General features: G+C 50.9%; 1 protein-coding gene across 1 annotated transcript in view; it reads right to left on the bottom strand.

Moving 5' to 3' along the window:
* The window catches only part of XXYLT1 (xyloside xylosyltransferase 1), a 167,663-nt gene that overhangs the window by 119,451 nt on the left and 30,394 nt on the right, over positions 1–17,818 (bottom strand). The window contains exon 2 of the mRNA XM_036243636.1: positions 13,601–13,748. Coding sequence (XP_036099529.1) covers positions 13,601–13,748 — 148 coding nt within the window. The remainder of the gene's footprint in view (positions 1–13,600; positions 13,749–17,818) is intronic.

Here is a 17,818-nt window from a genome sequence, read left to right on the forward strand (position 1 = left end):
TATACCCCAAGGTAGATGGCATTCGTATGAAAGGAATTTCTAATTCCCCCACAAGCAAGTGAAGTCATGACTCGTCTTTCCCTGCCTCCCATGCTGATATTACTCTGTACCTGAGTGACCTATCTGCCCACCTGCCACACCCTTGCTGAAGAGTTAGGCCCAGGTGGCCTGCTCTGGTCCCAGCTGACTGCATCAGCAACAACAACAAAATCAATAAATTATAGCCTGTGAAATGGCAAGAAGATTCTCTTTCAGGATCTGAAATGGGAAATACAAGAGACGATGCCTGTTTTGGGGAAGTCATAATAAACCAAAGCCCCACGCAAGCTTCAGTTCCGTGAGAACAGAAAAAACACATTTTTTAAAAAAAAGCAATTGTAGAGAGAAGAAAATGGAGAAGTACAGACAGAAACAAAGACACCGTTAGAGAGCGGGAAAGAGAAAGAATCACCAAAACAGACGGGTCACCAGAGCTGCCCAAGTTCTGAGTCTCTTGTCCCAGCCCCTCCCACAGTAGTCTCTTTCCTCGTGTTGACTGGCGTGGGCCTCACTTTCTCACAAAAGAGGAAGAGGGAAAGAAGGGGTGGCAGCGGAAGAGCAGGGCGGGAGAGCATCTGGAGTCCTGGGAGGTCATCAGGCGAGGGGTGGGAAGCCCCATCAGAAGGCAGAAGGGAGTTATTTGAGGTCAGTCACCAAATCAGCTCACAGTCAAAAGTTTACTCCTGTCCCAGGCACTGCTAGTTCCCCAAACTTCACAGCTCTGTGATTAACCACTAAAATGTGCAAACCTTACTATGTGATAGCTAACACTTTAAAAAATATGTTAATATTGTACTTAACTCCCCCACCTCAATGCAGAAGGGAAACCGTCACCAACCCCACCCCACATGCTCATCCCCCTCTTAGAGAACAGTTATGTCCCAGAGCTTAAGATGTGAGTGATTAGGGTAGAAACCAGCTAAGCCTGGGTAAGACACCAGTCCTAAACCAAAGCAAAAACTAGTGTGAGAAGAAGTAAAAAAGCCAAGGTTTAAGGCAAATGAGACCTGTGATAACTCTCTAGGAGACAAACAGCTCTAAAACAGCATTTTATCATCAGAACTCAATACCCACAGGGCTGATTCTACTCACTTAGTGGAATCACTTGGCTGCTGAGAGTGCTTATCCATACATCATGGGAATCACTCTCCCCTCACCCCCACCCCAAGGGTTTTCAGATTTTATTAAAAAGTTGAGGTTCATGTCCTATCACATCATGCCTGACTCAGTACTCTCAAGGGGGTTTCGTGACCCCAAAGGTCGAGCAGAGGCAGCCATGCTGACAATAGGCACTTGAAGAGCCTGTCCTCTGGGGGCCCTTCTGATAGGCAGAGCCAATGATCAGGGACTTGGGGGAGGCCTTCCAAGCCAAAGGAAGCCCTGAACAAGCCCAGGAAGTGGGAAAGCAGAGCATGCGTTTGATCCAAACAGGTTAAGGCGGCCACTATGCCTGGAGAGCAGGATAGGTGTGGGGAGCAGCAGGAAACTGCTGAAGGGGAGGGGAGGGGAGGGGAGGGGAGGGGAGGGGAGGGAGGGGAGGGGGCCCAAGATTCAGTCCAAGATGGTTAACTGAGGTTCCCATCATCAGCAATTACTCACATGGCTTGAGTAGAGAAATTGTGTTCTCCTGTCAGTTGGATGATATACAAAGGTAGAGACAAAAAGAAGATGCATACTTAATGCCCACCCCAGAAGTGCTTACTGAACTGATAGGTTTGGAATCTGACACCATCTGTAGAAGTAGTACCCCTGTGGCATGCTGGTCTCTGCCCAGGCTGAGACCTAAGGCCTCCCAGAACATCCCTTACCCAAATGCCTGGCCCTCTTCCTCCTACCCCACCCTTAACCGCTCACCCATCAAGGCCTGGCACAAAGCTGCCTCTGAACTTCCCCTTGAACTCTGACAGAACTGACAGTACCTGGTCCATTCCCCATGCAAACAATGCCACCCGATCTCCCTTGAGTTCAGGCCCAGTGCTGCTGCTGCCCCCCTGACCTCTGGCTGGGCGAGCAACCACTTGCTTAGGCTCTCTCCCCAACTAGAAGGCAAGCTCCCCAAGGGCAGGGCAGCAGCCCCACCCCAGCGCCCTGTGCATGGCGGGAGAACAGCAGACCCTGCGCAGGTGACAAGATGCCTAGAATAAATGCTGCTTGACCTCTTGACAGTAATAAAGGCTGGCAGATGCCTTCACTGGTCAAGAATTTAAAGGAGGATCCTGAAAAGTTAAATGACAGAATTTAATAGAGAGAATCAAAGTGAAAGACATTACTGTTCAATCAATTTCATAAAAAGTTAAGGTTCTCCCAAATTATTTTCATTAGTTTGCAAAGAGCTTCTAAGATTCAGTAGAAAGTGGTCGCCATCAAATTGCTATTTTTAGCATTTTATTGACAGCTGTTCCTCTTCAAAATAGCAGGATTCAAATGCCTCGAATTTGCTCCATAGGAGCTGCCAGAAAATCATGTTTACTGAAACCACGGGGCACGTGTTTACAACCTTTGTTCAGCATTCACTCAGATGTTTTCACTCGGGCAAGTGCCTGAATATCTCTTTTGCCTTTTGCTTTCTTCCCCACAGAGCCCCTGCCCTCACGCCAGGCCCAACGCTGGCAGGCGGGGCATCACCTGCTGCACCAGGACGCTGGAATCCACTGCGTTTCCTCCAGGCTTGAGGGGCCCATCAAGAAATGGTTGTCCAGAAAATTCAAATTCCTGTTTGTGACTAAAGCCCAAGGAACATCGTTTCTATGCAATTTCTCCGAAGCTGCAGCACTTCATCCACAGTCGGTTCTAAATGGGGCTTCAGAAAAAGTGCCGAGGTGACCCCCGAACTAGAGTAGGTCAAGATATACACCTAACAAACATGTACTCACTGAATTCACTTGAGAAATATTTATTGAACACCTATGTGCCTGGCTGAACAAATGCATAAAACATCCTGCCCCACGGAGCCTACATTTGTGTGGGGGAGACAATGAAAAATAGTAAAATATACTCTATCAGATGGTGATCAGGACTAGGAAGAAAAATAAAGCAGGGTAAGGGTCATGGCGTTCCAGAGGAGATGAGTACAATTTTACACAGGATGGTGAGGGATGCCCCTCAGGAGCTGACATCTGGACAGAGGACTAAAAGAGGGGAGCGAACACGCCAGGGAGACATCTGTGGGAGGAGTGGTGCAGGGGAAGGAGCAGGGAAGAGGGGGGGACTCGGGGAAGCTCGGTGGGAGCTGAGCTGACCACCAGAGCTTTAAAGAGGACAGAGAGACATGAACCAAAGGCTGTGAGACTGCACCAGGAAGTAGCCAGGTACGCTGCCACTTAAAGCCCTGGAAGGATGATGACGTGGCCAAACAGAACGTGGTCAATGGCCGCAGGTGGCCAGTCTGCACCCTGGATTGCATCAGCCCCTCGGTCTAGAGGTGCGGACTAGCAGGGAAAGGCTCAGCCATGGGCTCACAGAAAAGTGGAACTGAGTTAGAGCCTCCAGTCCGCTGCACCTGGCGTGGCCTTTGGGCTCATGCAGAGGAAGCTGCTTCCTCTTTCCCAGGACGGCCCTTCAGCAGCAGCCAGTGGTCTCTGCTGTGTGGGCCCAGTTCCCTCAAGGGCTGATTTCAGGACCCTCAGCCGCTCTCTGGGTCGCCCTCCCCTGAGACCCCGCCAGCCCATCACCCTCACAAGGGTGTTCTGCCTGTGGAGTGGCAGCAGACATCCACCCCTCTCCTTTAAAACCACTGTACCCGGGCCCACCACAATTCAAGACCCGGGTCAAGTCCTCCAAACGCTTCTGGGTCTGAGACAAACGTCGGGCGTGCCCAAAGCTGCTTCAGATCCTGATATGAGCAGCACAGTACGTGAATCGATACAAGGCCATAACTAAGGCCATAACTAAGGACACACCGAGGGGAGCAGAGGAAAGACTGAGGAAGTGCCCCTCTGAAGGCTGAGGCTTCCTGCCCACCCCACCCCCACCCCAAAGAGAGCGCTGCACAAGCACTGTTTGTGTATTACTCTTATTTCAGGGCAGCATTTCTTACAGTAATTCTGTGAAACAACCCTATCCTGGAATGTGAATGGGTACCCCTCAGAAAAGTATTGTTCCGTGATAAGTTATATTTGAGAAATGCTGGGCTAAGCAAAGTTAAACACATTTTTACTTCAGTCCTTGCCAGAGCTTTTGATTTGCTGATATGTACTTGACCCTGGGAGAGGAAATGCACTGACATCTAACACTGAGCGTCCCTCCGGGCCAGGCACCAGGATGCTTCATGTGTGATCTCCACCGGTCCTCAACCCTGTGATGTGTGTACACCTATTCTTCCCATTTCTAAACAAAGCATCAGCGGCCAGAGAAGGGAGGTTGTTCACCCACAGCCTCTGCGAGAAGCTAGGACGCAAGTAGGCAGAACTGGATGACGTTCTGACCAGAGAACTCAGAGACAGCCCAGTGACGCCTGCTCCTGAGGAAGTTCTGAGACATGTAGCACCCTGGGGCAATGGCAAGGGGGAAGGTGGAGGAACACTGTATTACTAGCTGGGGCACAGACAAAACTCTCTAGCAACCCAGTTGGAGATGCAGCTTAGGCCCAATCTCCACAGGCCTCTTGCCAGTCCAAGTAAGCATGAGGAGTAAGGAGAGAGGAGGAGCCTCTCTCCAGGACCCCGGCCCGTCTCCACCACCTGCGGGTTCCAGAATGCACACACACCCCTCTGCAGGAACCTCGCGTTAGATGCATGTCTGCCTACTGATGGACAGCCACACTCTGATTCCAGAGTAGTTTCCCAATTTGGTTTCAAGCTGAACAAAGTTATGAAGTTTCATAAACCATCTTCAAAAACCTTCCGTGTTTTATGAAACTGCTATGAAAGAACAGTGGAGAACAGTCAAGCCCTCTCACGGTAGTGAGTGAACATACAAAAGTACAGAACAAAGAAATCCAAACTATGGCTTTTACTACATTTGTTGCATTTCACTTGAGAGAGAAAAAGAAAAGAAAAAAAAGATGGAACTTGGAAGGGTTTCTGTAAAAGGCTGCACACCGGCCTTCGAGTTCCAAAGCATGAATGAACAAGGGCATAAATGAGAACCACCATCTGGGTCTCTCCATCTGGTCTTGTCCCCAGCCTGCAGGCCTCCAGTCCTCCTTATGTGGGCCTGTGGACCTCAGCTAAGATGCACCGCACAGTAATGACCAGAAACTCATGCCAGCGTTTCCCACCCAGTGACAATGACCCAAAGTGGACCCAAGACTGTCCTCTCAAGAGTCCAGCCATCTGCCTCCAGCTTCAGGACAGCAAGGCCCCAGGGGCAGATGCTCACGGTGATGGCACCCATGAGGCCAGGAGAAGGGCAAGGCTCCCCACACTCCCATTCATCCCATCGGCTTAGTCATTCTTTGCTACAACAGCAAACGTCACACGAGGCTTTAAGGAGGTGACCCCAAAGCAGAGGAGGCTCAGGCCCAAGTCCTACATCTTCAGGGGTTTTACAGCACTTTGCATCTGCCTGGTCTTTGCACACACACAGATCTTAGAAAACAGGAGCAGGACGGGCTGCTGGTGGTGGTAACAATGATGTGCTGTGACTGTGCAGACTTCAGGGGGTTGGGGGACAAGGTGTTTTGAGGGTTTAGGAGAGGTGAAGCATTTTTAGCTACATTACTCCATTTCTAGTCACAGTAACCCCAAGAGGAAGGCAGGTCAGAGATGGCAATCCTCACCTGGGGGACAAGAGGTAACATGACTTTCCCAGGATCATCCAGAAAACGTCCTTATCCCATAACAGAAGCTCTTTCCAAAAAGCAAAGTGGGTGGTCTAAAAGTCTGAGAATAACTCCAGCCCCATACCCTCTGGTGCTATTTGGAGACATGGCTCATCATCGCCACCCAAACAGCTACAATTGCTGGGCATCCTCCATATGCCTGGCACAGTGCTCAGAGCTACTGGCATCATCTCATTAATCCTCTGAAGTAAGTACTATATCATCACCATGTTACACATAAGAAATCCAGAGAGGAAACAAGCTAATGCTCTACCATGTTCCAGGCACTGTTCTAAGCCCATTACATATACTAACTCATTTAATTCTCATAAAAACCCATGAGATGTAAACTGTTGTTATCTCCATTGTACGAATGAAAAATCTGAGTACAGACAGGTTTGGTGACTTGGCCAGAGACACACAGCAGGTCAGTGGTGGGGCTGCCGCCAGGTCTATGTTCTTAACCACTACATCGTTCAGACACTTTTAAGCAACTTCTCAGTTAGGAACCTAGTGAGTCACAGAGATGCGATTTGCACCCAGCTCTGCCTGACCTCCTATTCTCTACCATCTACTACCAACTCTCTTTTTTTTTTTTAATTTTTTTTTTTATCCTCACCCGAGGACATTTTTCCATTTTTTGTTCAGATAGAGCAGGAGGGAGAGAGAGGAAGAGAGACAGAGAGAAACATCGATGTGAAGGGACACATCGAGTGGCTGCCACCCGCACGACCAACCAGGGCCGGGGACAAACTGCAACCGAGGTACGTGCCCTTAGCGGGAACCGAACCCGGGTCTCTCTGTACCACAGGCCGCCGCTCCAACCGCTGAGCCAAACCAGCCAGGGCTACTACCAACTCTCATTCCGCCTGCTTCAGACCTGCCCGGCTCCATGCTCCTTTAGACATTGGACCTAGAAGTCAAGGGGAGCTCAGACACGGCCATCAACTGACCCACACAGGAGAATCGGGTCCACCTTCTGGAATGGTAAAGCTGGCTTTCAAAGTCTCTGGGCTCCCACAGACCATGGCTTGGGGCACAGCAAGGGGGAAGCTGTCACCAGCAGGATGTGCCTGATGAGGCCCACGCAGTAGACACATACCCTCTGAAAGGTGACCATCCATGTTCTTTAAGCATGGCAGGGAAAATAAAAGTAATGTTACGATGGACAAATCAGACAAACACTTCCTTAGCCAGGTGATCAAGGTCAACGTCAGTGGTGATAAATCATGTGATGTGATGAAAATGGCAACGTGGAATGGCCAGCCTCTAGCCTCTAGCCTCTACCCAAGTCAGCTAAGGGAGTCAGGGAGCCTTGGTCCTATCCTTGCTCAGCCAGGCTCTGTGACCCTGGGAAAGACTCTCTCCTGCTCTGTGCCTCAATTCCCTTGTCTTAAAATGGGAACACGGTGCCTACTGTGCCCCCCCCCCATGAGAACACCCTCTTCCTCATCTCAATCCCCCTCCTCAGCATGGCCCAAACAGAACCAGTCAGAGTGACGGTCCCCACACCCCAAGGATGACCTCCCTGAGTCCTCCCAGCCACACAGAGGTGTCTAGACACCAGAGCCGCCAGCACAGCTCCCAGCCAGTGAGCATGGGAATTCCAAGTCTGTGGGTGCCATTCCCCCCAAAACTTGCAGCCACCTCTCCTCTGTAGAATGTGTGCAGGATAATGTGCAGAACTTCACACCTCAACCTGTGGGGAGGGAAACCAACAGAAACACAGGGCACCTGGAAACATGACCGCCTAATGGGCACAGACCAGAGTGAGTGGCTGCCCCAGACCCTTCTGGGGCCCAAGGCATACACACCACCTATCTCACAGAGCTGGTTTTGTCCAAAGTTCATCAAGAAGTCAATCAATTGCAATTTCCATGCCCTCCCACCAACAGAAACCAGGGTAAAACGGTCTGGTGCCCAGGCTAGCCTACAGAAGCCAAGTGGATGCAAACTGTGGCCAGAGCCTAGCTCTACTGCCCAGGTCTGGGTTCCAGGGGCCCAGAGGCAAGACTCATGGGGCATAGGAAGGAAGGTACTAGGGAGGGAAACAGAATTCCCTCAACCTTTCCAGGGCTCAGACCTCATTAAGGTCTGCATCAGGTAGTCGGCTTCTCTCCTCCCTACTTCCATCCACCTGGACGCAGGGGTTTCTCAAGGTAAGCCTGGGTCCTTCTCCAAAGGCCCCAGAAGTACACTAGGCTCCAAAATACTTTTTCCTCCTTCCTTCGACCTTTCTCTCAACCTCACTGATCTATCCAACAAACATATTACTCATCTCTGGGCACCTATCTCAATTCAGTATTCATAGGATGGCAATCAGACGGGACTAATTCACACTAAAGTGCAAAGTACTGGCAGGCAAGTGATTCCATGGCAGGATTATTTGCATTGGTTTTACAGGAGTTTATAACCCCACAGTTGTAGCTCAGAGTGAATGACTGTCTGCTCTGCCTACTCTCATAACTTTATTCCCTCTTTTTCTGAACCCTCAGAGTCGGTAAAAGCTGCAAGCTAGTTCATAACTGTTCCTGCAGGAGCCAGTGTAATGACCTGTGTGGCACCTGGGCTCTCATAGAAAGAGGGAGGCTGTACAGAGCCAGCAGTGCCTGCCAGTTCTCAGTGGAGACTACAGCTCACCTTCTGTGTGTGTTCATGCTTGGTACACAAAAGCATGCATGCACACACACATGTACACATGCACATGCTAGATTAGCTGCTGTCCGAGGCCAGGGAGTCCACCTGTGGTATCTCACAGCCTGTTCATAGTGCCCAGCTCAGAAGACTCTCACGAAAGATATGCAGCTGGACCCCAACTTCTCCTGAGATCCACTCCCTATCTCAGACACATCAGCTTTCCTAAAGCATGGATCTGGTCAGGTTCCTCCCCATCAAAAATGTCCACAAGAGCCTTGCCTCCTGTGTCTGGGATAGCCTCAGCCTGGCATCCAGGCTGGCACAGTACATGCCAACCTTTTTTGACCATCTTTTCTCCCACCATTTCCCAACATGTGCACTACTGTGTCTGTCAAAAGAAATGATGTGCTGTTCCCAAACACACACAATTCTTCTCAAATGTTGAACCACTCCCTACCTGTGTACCCACCCTTCAAAGCACCACCTCCTCCACGAAGCCCTCCTCTTGCTGAATGCCTGTGACTCATCCCCTTCTGAAACCCTCAGCACTGTGTGGATCTCCTTGGTGGCCCTCGTGACCTCCTCCTAACTGCTGGACCATGCCACCCACCCCACCACCATGAGTCCAGGAAGCAGCCACCCAGCAAACATCTGAGACACCAGAGTGGCCAGCACCATGTCATACAAACACCAGGCCCCTCCTGGGAATGTCTATTGGCCAAGGGTTGACCACAGGACAGGAAATTACAGGAACATCTCCCAGGACCTCTGGTAAGCTTTACACACTGCCGATTGTCCGGGCCTGCCCACCCTGCCCAGGGAAAACCCCATCGCAATCATATGCCAGGCATCGTGGCTCAGCCTTGGTAAGGGTTGTTTTTATGGTCCATGTCATTAATCCAGAGCCAACAGCTCCTAGGAGCTGTGTACACAGGAGAGGGAAGCTGCTATTCACTCCCTCCAGCTCCAGTTGGGCAAAAAATGTTTTCTTTTCCATTGCGTAAGATGCTTCCAATGGTGCCAAACCTAACACCACTGACAGGAGGAGATAAAAGCCCCGTGGGTGTGAGTAAGGAGCAGAGAGTGGCTGCATGTCTGTGAAGGACACATGGACAAGCAAGCAGGAGCTACAGGACCAGCCAGACACACGTGACCCTTCCAACAAGCAACAGAGAGAAAAACAAGCTCTGACTGAAAGCAGAGCCAACGTTCCACCTGCAGGGCCCTTCGTTTCTCACTCCGCAGGTGTGGTCTAGGTGGTGCGGCTCCGCGGGGGACGCGGGGCTGCAGTGACAGGCCCAGGAGGGGGAGAGAGGCCAGGTTTTGTAAGCTGGGCATTCAGGTCTGGCCATCAGAATAAACCTAGACCAAGGCATCAGAAACCCAGACAGAAGCCCAGCTCACCCTAAAAGTCAGAGAAATGGCCTGACCTCAGCTCCTCCCTTTCTCTCCTGTCAAGTGGGGACAGCAACTGTCCTGATGCTCACAAGTGGCTGCCTGAGGTCCCTCCACGAGGTCAAGTATCCAGGGGCTCAAAAAAGGTACAGAGCGCCCTGGCCGGTTTGGCTCAGCGGTTAGAGCGTCCGCCTGCGGTCCTGAGAGACCCAGGTTCGGTTCCCGCTAAGGGCGCGTACCTCGGTTGCAGTTTGTCCCCGGCCCTGGTTGGGTCGTGTGGGTGGCAACCACTCGATGTGTCGCTTTCACGTCGATGTTTCTCTCTCTCTCTCTCCCTCCCACTCTATCTGAACAAAATATCGAAAAATGTCCTCGGGTGAGGATAAAAAAAAAAAAAAAAAAAAGGTACAGAGCCTCACACATGCGGGCTGACCACAGTGCAGTGGAGCAGATAACACAGGCTGGCTTTGCAAGTCCCACCTCTGGCCCAGTAATCCCACCCATGAGGAGTTATCATAAAGAAATAATCCTGATTAGAAAATATAATCTTTACACATGTGGGTGCTCATCACAGTATAATTTATGAGCATAGAAAAACCAGAATGCACCTGAGGTAGCTGAGAAGAGGGAAATGATAAAGTGAACTCAGTGAAGCCACTCAAAACGTGCTCAAAGACTGTGATCACACAGAAAATGGTGATGAGCAACATTAATGAAAATGTCAGGAGATCCAGCTTTACTTCTATCCTTTCATTTCTGCATTTAAATGAAGGTTCATTTTATACTTTGGTATGTTAAAAACACTCAAAATGCTTTAAATATGGAGTGTAACTCCCACTTTGCCTAAATTATTAAAAAGCTACATGTTGGGAAAATATAAGATAATCAAGAATAGTGATGATGTTTATGTAGTAGTAAAAGGATACCTTTCTTTCTATTTTAAAATGTGGTTTTCAGATATTCTCTTATGGAAGAGTGTTGCTTTTAAAACAGAAAAAGAGGTAAACTTATTTTTAAGGTAGTTTAAGAACAGAAGGGTTATCCTTATGCTATGGGGGCTGGGGGAAGGGGAGGTTTGGGTACAGAAAAATAACCTGGATTTCTGGGGCAAACACCAGATGGGAACCCCTAAGACAAACTCGGGAGAATACGGCTTTCCTGACTTGGCCGTCCTGGGTGGAACCAAGAACGTATGACCCACCCATGCTCCATTCTCACTTTTCCAGAGAAAAAAGCACACTGTGAACTAAAATAGCACCAATTACACAAGAACAAATTCATCAACAAAGCCCACAACAACAGCACTTTCTATGATTTAAAGTCATGAATAAAGAGCTGTGGCAGCAGTACGGAGCTGTGGCAGAATCAAGACGGCACTGACAGTGCCCGAAAACAAAGCGTCCTTCGAAACACTGCAGGGATGCCAAGGGCCTGCCCTGGGGAGCTCCGCACACGGCCGAGTGCTGTGCGGCAGCCAGGCTGCTCAGCAGAAACGCCGGGCTCTGCTGGAGCTCCGGGGCTGCTCATCTCCCTTTATGAATATCAGGTTGTAGTAACTCCTAGTACTCCCTTCTGAGGAAGCAGACTTTGGGCAGATGTAGACATGAATCTCTGCCAGCACATGATCGTTCATGTGAAGAACCCAGGGAAACACTGGTGTTTGGGTCTGCCCACCGCACATCTCACAGGGCTCCTTCCCCACCTCCTGACAGGCCCCTCAGAAGCACAAACCGTGCGCGGAGGGACACCAGCGATCTGATCTACTGCACGGACAGCAGAGCCTTGTCTCTGCAGACGCAGTCCCCTGGGCGTGGCCAGGCAAGCCCGCAGGGCAGAGAGGCAGAGGGACAGCAGCCTGAGGCTCCCTAACTCTTGTCCTGGGCACTTCACAATTCACCACCTGGCCCTCCCTAACACTGTGAGGCAGAAATATCTTCTTGTCCTGACAATCCCCAAAGAGGGTTGTCTATTTCCCCTCCCTCTGGTGCCCCAAAGCATAACCTGGCCTAGAGTCTAGCCCATGGTGAGCAAGGCCTAACAGCCAGCAAAGGAGGGAGGAAAAGGAAGGTCAGGCACGCCTCCTCCCAGACTTCCTGCTAGCTCCTGCCGGTTCCTCAATCACAGTGTTTCACTCAAAGCCAATCATGCAGGTAGGTCAACAGGGCTGGTCAGGCCCTAAAGGCCCATCTAACCAAACTTTTTTTTTTTTTTTTTTTGGTGGTACATGCCCCTAGCGAGAACTGAACCCGGGACTCTCTGGTTTGCAGGCTGACGCTCAACCACTAAGCCAAACTGGCCAGGGCCATCTAGTCAAACATTTAGACTAGTTTAATCATGGAACTCTTTAACCAAACAGAATCCTACTCCAAAGCCTGGTCTATGCAGTGGTCAGTGGGCTGCTAGGAGTGCAGGTGGGGGCAGGAGAGGTGGCATAAGGTAGAACCGCTCTTCCCTGGGCTCCCCAAACTACAGAACCTTAACGGGGATTCCTGTGACCCTGGACTCTTTTGAGCAAAACAACTCACTAGATCAGCCTTGTCATTTGCAGGTGGGGAAACTGAGGCCTACAAAGACAAACTGGCTCAGCAAAAGGCACACAAGCGCTGAGTGGCAGCACTAGAACCAGCACCTATGTCTGTCTGTCCTGCCTAGGGCCCAGGAGAGCAGGACCACACTGTCCTCCAGTCTGAGCACCTGCACCAGGACTGCCCAGAGAGAGCCCATACAGCTCCTGGGGGCAGTAACTGCCACTTGGAGAAGCAGGCCTCCACAGCAGACAGCTCTGCCACTTAAACGGCTATCGACCCATTGTGGAGACAGTCTAGATTTCCCTGTGGTATGACAATCTGCCAACGAAATCGAGCCTCAACCTCCAACCCCTGAATTCTTGGCTACCAGAGCCCGTCCAATGGTGGTGCTCTCGACACCCCTTTCACATCTGGTCTGCTGGGCCAAAGCAGCAGGCTCCACCAAATGCCCTGGCTGTCCCCTAGGCAAGCAGGTCCTGTCTGGTCTGGAATCTGTGGGGAACGCAACCAGTCACAGTTCAAACAGCTGCTACCCCAAGGCTCAAGTCATGGTTCACCACAGCCAGAAAGTGGGCACTATCCAGGGCTCCAGATTAAATCAAGGACCATCTGGAAGACAAGAATCCAGAAGCCTGGGACATCCCTAAGTGAGACCACCCCCAAGGCTCCTAGTCCAAGGATGACCAAACCTGCCAGCATTTCCACACAAGGCTGACCTACACACACCAGACAGTTGCATCTCTTCCGCCCTGGGAGGACCAAAGCCCAGAAAATCCTATAATTGGGCAGCAGAGTTTCAAAAAAAAAAAGTCCCATTCTGTCGTAATTTGTACCTCTCACATCTAGATTTGATATTTTAAAGTCAGATAAGTACAGATTTAAACTAGAAAGAACAGGATCACAGATCTGGATGGAGGGTCACCTAGTCCTACCTGACATTTATCAGATGAGCAAACTGAGTCCCAGAGGTAGGGTGGATGCAAGGGGCAGAGTCAGTGCTGGAGCCCAGAGGCCGGGAGTCCAGGGACTACACCACTCATACTGTGGGAGCTATGCACCCTGGGCTCTGGGCAGGGTGCTGTTACACAAGGGGCACTGCTGGCCCCCTCGCCCTCTCTCTGTGTTTCAGTGGAGCCCCTCTGATGCAGGGCACCGGCAGTATTGGAGCCAGGGAAACAGGCAAACATCAAATACCAGGGGCAGGCAGTCCAGGGGCCAGCAGTCCAGGGGCCATCATTACCTTTGGGCATGATCTGATGCATGGCAACCGAGAGGAAGAAGATGGAGTCGCTGTAGTAGGTCCCGGAGCCTGCACTGAAGTGCTTCTGCATGGCCTCCACGACAGGAAAGAGCTTGTCCGTCAGCACACTGACATCATGGAAGACGACCTGCAGTGGGGCACCAGGAAACCACAAGAATGAGCAAACCAGCTCCAGACACCCAACACACACATGGGGACAGAGGGGAGATAGGCAGTGCCTCCCCATGGTCACCGGGGTCCCAAGTGAGAGATAAAGAAATGGGAGCAAAGTGGAGTCAGCGGAGGCTGGCTCTGGGGACGGGGACATCATGTGTGGAGTGTGTGCAGGCACCAGGTGGGGGTGTAGTGGAAGAGTGGGAGTGAGGACGGGAATGGGAGCAGCCTCCCATCTGCTTTCAGCTCCTGAATGCCAAGCTGGGCCATCCTGAAGGTAGCTCTGTGCCCAGTGACTGGAAACCATGTGATACTGTCTGGCCCTGAAAGGAGGACCCTCGATACGTCTGTGTGGCTGGCTCTGGCCCCAGCATGGCCACTCCTGGTGGCCGCTACACGGGCTAGTCAAGTACGTGCTCCACCTCCCGGTCCAGCAGTATGAACAGTGACAGGGTCCCTGGAAAACGAATGACACCACAGGAAACACATCCACTGACCCACTCAGTATTTCGTGAGTGTCCCGATGTTTTGGAGGTGCTGCGGGAGGCATAAGGAATAACCTCAAAACACTTAAGAGTCTGGCAATGTCACCGCTGCTCAACAGAGCTCTGCAGTTTATTCTCACACACACACTGATCCCCATGACAACCTGGGACTTCAGGGAGGCGGACATCACTACCACTGCTCCAAATTACCAACGAGAAAGCAGAGGCTCACAGAGGTTCACTTGCCTAAGGTCATCTCGCTAATACGTGGCAGAACCAGAACTTAACCCTGGTCCCAGATTCCAAGCCCCATGTTCTTCCCATTATAAACGCACCCTCTTTCCTTCCCAGCCACCTAAGGGGAGGAGGACATCAGCAGGACCAGTGATTAGAGTAGACAGAGTACCAATAGGACCCTACCGAGTTGGTTTCCTTACTTGACATTAGTTCATATGTGAGTCCATCCCTCACAGAACCTAGCCTCATTCACGATACCAAGTGGCCATGCACTCCGCTCACACACTGCTTGTAAGTGTCCCTGCTGCTCCATGTGCCCCGCAACACCTAGAACACACCCCTGTACACCACAGGCACTCGATAAATGCAGCCCAAACTAGAAGCCCAGATATCCTTCCTTCCCCAATCCCCGCACAAGAGATCTGCTGATGCCCCTTCCCACCTCCCTCTTCCCTGGCAGCCAACAGAACAGGACAAAGCTGCCAGGCTGCCACATGCCACACAGCCACCACCGTACTAACTCCAGGGCCAAGAACCTACCCGGAACAGGGTGCCAACCGAGAAAGGAGAGGCCACACGAATCCCGACTGGCTTGCTCCCGTTGTCCGTGGCCATGCAGAAGGAAAAAAGACAGGTGTGGGTGGTGCCCGAGAAGTTCTCAGGCAGGGAGTCTCCACGGTGTCGTTTACTCTACCCGGGCCCCTTCCTGGCCCAGCTTCCTGGTGTCACCTGCCCAGCCCGCAGGCCCGGAGCCTGAGAGCCCTGCAGGGGCGATAAACCAGCCAAACCACGTTTTCCCTACTTCAGGTTCTGCTTTTGGCCAGAAACCTGTTTTTATCTGAATTCACTTAGTGTTTGCTTTTGTCCTTAGGTCTACTTAAATTTCTAAAACACTATTAGACTTACAAAAACTTTTATATGGCGTTAGTCCTCATCATTCCCCAACTACAACCCTTTAAATCTTTTATGTCCTTGGAAAAGTCTTTTTAAATGTCTTGACATTTCTAATGCACTCCTTTCCTTTACCCTTTTTCTGACTGCTTTTTTGCCTATACTTTGACATTTTCTTTTTTGTGGCCTCTCAACCTGGGATGGGAAATTCAGACCAGCTCTGCAGTTCCCCTACGCAGATACCAAATTATCTCTCTCTCCTCCCGCCCACCATGAGCTGCCCCCACTCTGCCCATGACCTCCTGACTACACAGGCATCATAAACCCTGACGGGTGTCCCCTGCCTGTCCCCCTCCCACTAGCCTTTGGCATGCCTCTCGAGGAATCTTCTGTACATACAAATCCATTTCTCTCTTTCCTTGGCTTCAAACCCTCCAAGGGGCCCTCACTGCCCTCAGTTATAGTCCCCAGTCCCCAGTGAGGCTTATGAGGCCCTGCACAAGCGGCTCTAGTCCTCCCCTGAGGACTGAGCAGAGCTGAACCAAGCAGTCCTCGCCCTGCCCACCACACCTGGGTGTCCTACATCCTTGTATATTTGAACCTGCTCTGCGAACTGGCTGGAACCCTCTCCCAGACCTACGCCTCCTGCCAGCCCCATCTGCCTGGTGAACTCCTATGCAGTGTTGCAGCCTTGCTTGGACACCTACTCCAGCCTTCGCACGGCCTCCCACAACTCGTCACCCACCGTGTGCACCAGGTCACACAGGGGGAGGCTCCATTCCCTGTCTGACTCCTCTACAGGTCTGTTTCTACCTCCACTGTGTGGGACACTACTTGAGGCCAGAAGCTGCAACTGCTTAGTGCCCTGTGCCCAGCCCTCGGCCCCATGGCAGGCTACCAATCACTACAGGTTTGCTGAACTAAATGAACAGCACTTTGGGCAACTCACTAAACCTCTATGAGCCTCAAATATAAAAAGGATAACACCTACCTCCTACGGCAGCTGCTGGACTACCTGGGGCAGGCAGGTAAAGCACCTCGCTCAGGGGCTGCCCACTGCACTTGTCCTGAGTGTTGGCATCCTGCCCCCGCCTCTCTCTACAGTCCCCTGAACCACTCTCCTCACGGATCAGTCACACATGAGCCAGCTTTTCCCTCTGAGCCTCATTACACCTCCAAACCACTGCTGGAACCTGGAATTTCACAAGAAACTGGAGCTGACAAGAGGGCTCTCACAGGAATGGAAGCCTCTGCATTCATTAAAAAAGAAAAGAGAGAACAGGAAGCATGGATGTGTATAAACACACACACACACACACACACACACACCCAGGAGGACCTGACACGGCCGAGCAAAGGAAGGCAGAGATTTCAGCAGTCAGATTCTTCCCCTACTCGGGCCCCATCTCACCCCAAAGCTTCACAGGAGACAATTACATCCCATCAGCATTAATAGATTTATGAGGACAAACTGTACTTAGTACACTGTTCCAAACGCTGTACGGTAAAGCCTGCTCCAATGAATATTTCATGTAATAAATCTACTTAAAGATAAATTAATATGTTCCATGGAATACACTTTATGCAGCAAGAAGAAAACCACAGATACTGCAAGTGTGAATCAAAACATCCACGCCACCCAGAGTCTAAACCAGGCTTGCACACTGTGATCTCCTGAGGGCAAGGTCAGAGTCTGACAGGCTCTGAGGCCCCCAGTCCTGCCCACGGCCTAGTGCTGGGAAGGCACAGCGAAGCAAGAGTGATGGAAAGAGAGAAAAATAGAGGGAGAGGGGCAGAAAAAATGCCACCCTCCCTCTGTTCCTCCTCCCTTTCAAATCCCCCACATCAGGGACTACAGAAGAATTACCATGTAACCTAGAAAGTCAGGAATATAAGGTGACTTCCATGTTGAAGACAATGGGCCAGTGGCATCCAAAACGGCATTAAGGTTGAGGGTGCATAGGAATGCCTTGCACCAGCTTGACAAAGTGAATTTTAGGGAAATAGATTAAAAAGTCAAATCACTATTTGTAACTTTTGTTTTGTTTTGTTTTGTTTTTTATCCTCACCCGAGGACACTTTTTCATTCTTTGTTCAGATAGAGCAGGAGGGAGGGAGGGAGGGAGGGAGGGAGGGAGAGAGAGAGAGAGAGAGAGAGAGAGAGAGAGAGACAAGAGAAACATCGATGTGAAAGGGACACATCGAGTGGCTGCCACCCGCACGACCAACCAGGGCCGGGGACAAACTGCAACCGAGGTACATGCCCTTAGTGGGAACCGAACCCAGGTCTCTCCGGACCGCAGGCCGACACTTTAACCGCTGAGCCAAACCGGCCAGGGCACTATTTGTAACTTTTATTTATATATGTTCCTTTATACACACACACATACATATGTGCATATTATATATAAAATAAAAATCATATCCTGAC

The sequence above is a fragment of the Molossus molossus genome, unplaced genomic scaffold (assembly GCF_014108415.1).
Source record: "Molossus molossus isolate mMolMol1 unplaced genomic scaffold, mMolMol1.p scaffold_m16_p_5, whole genome shotgun sequence".
Lineage (NCBI taxonomy): Eukaryota > Metazoa > Chordata > Mammalia > Chiroptera > Molossidae > Molossus > Molossus molossus.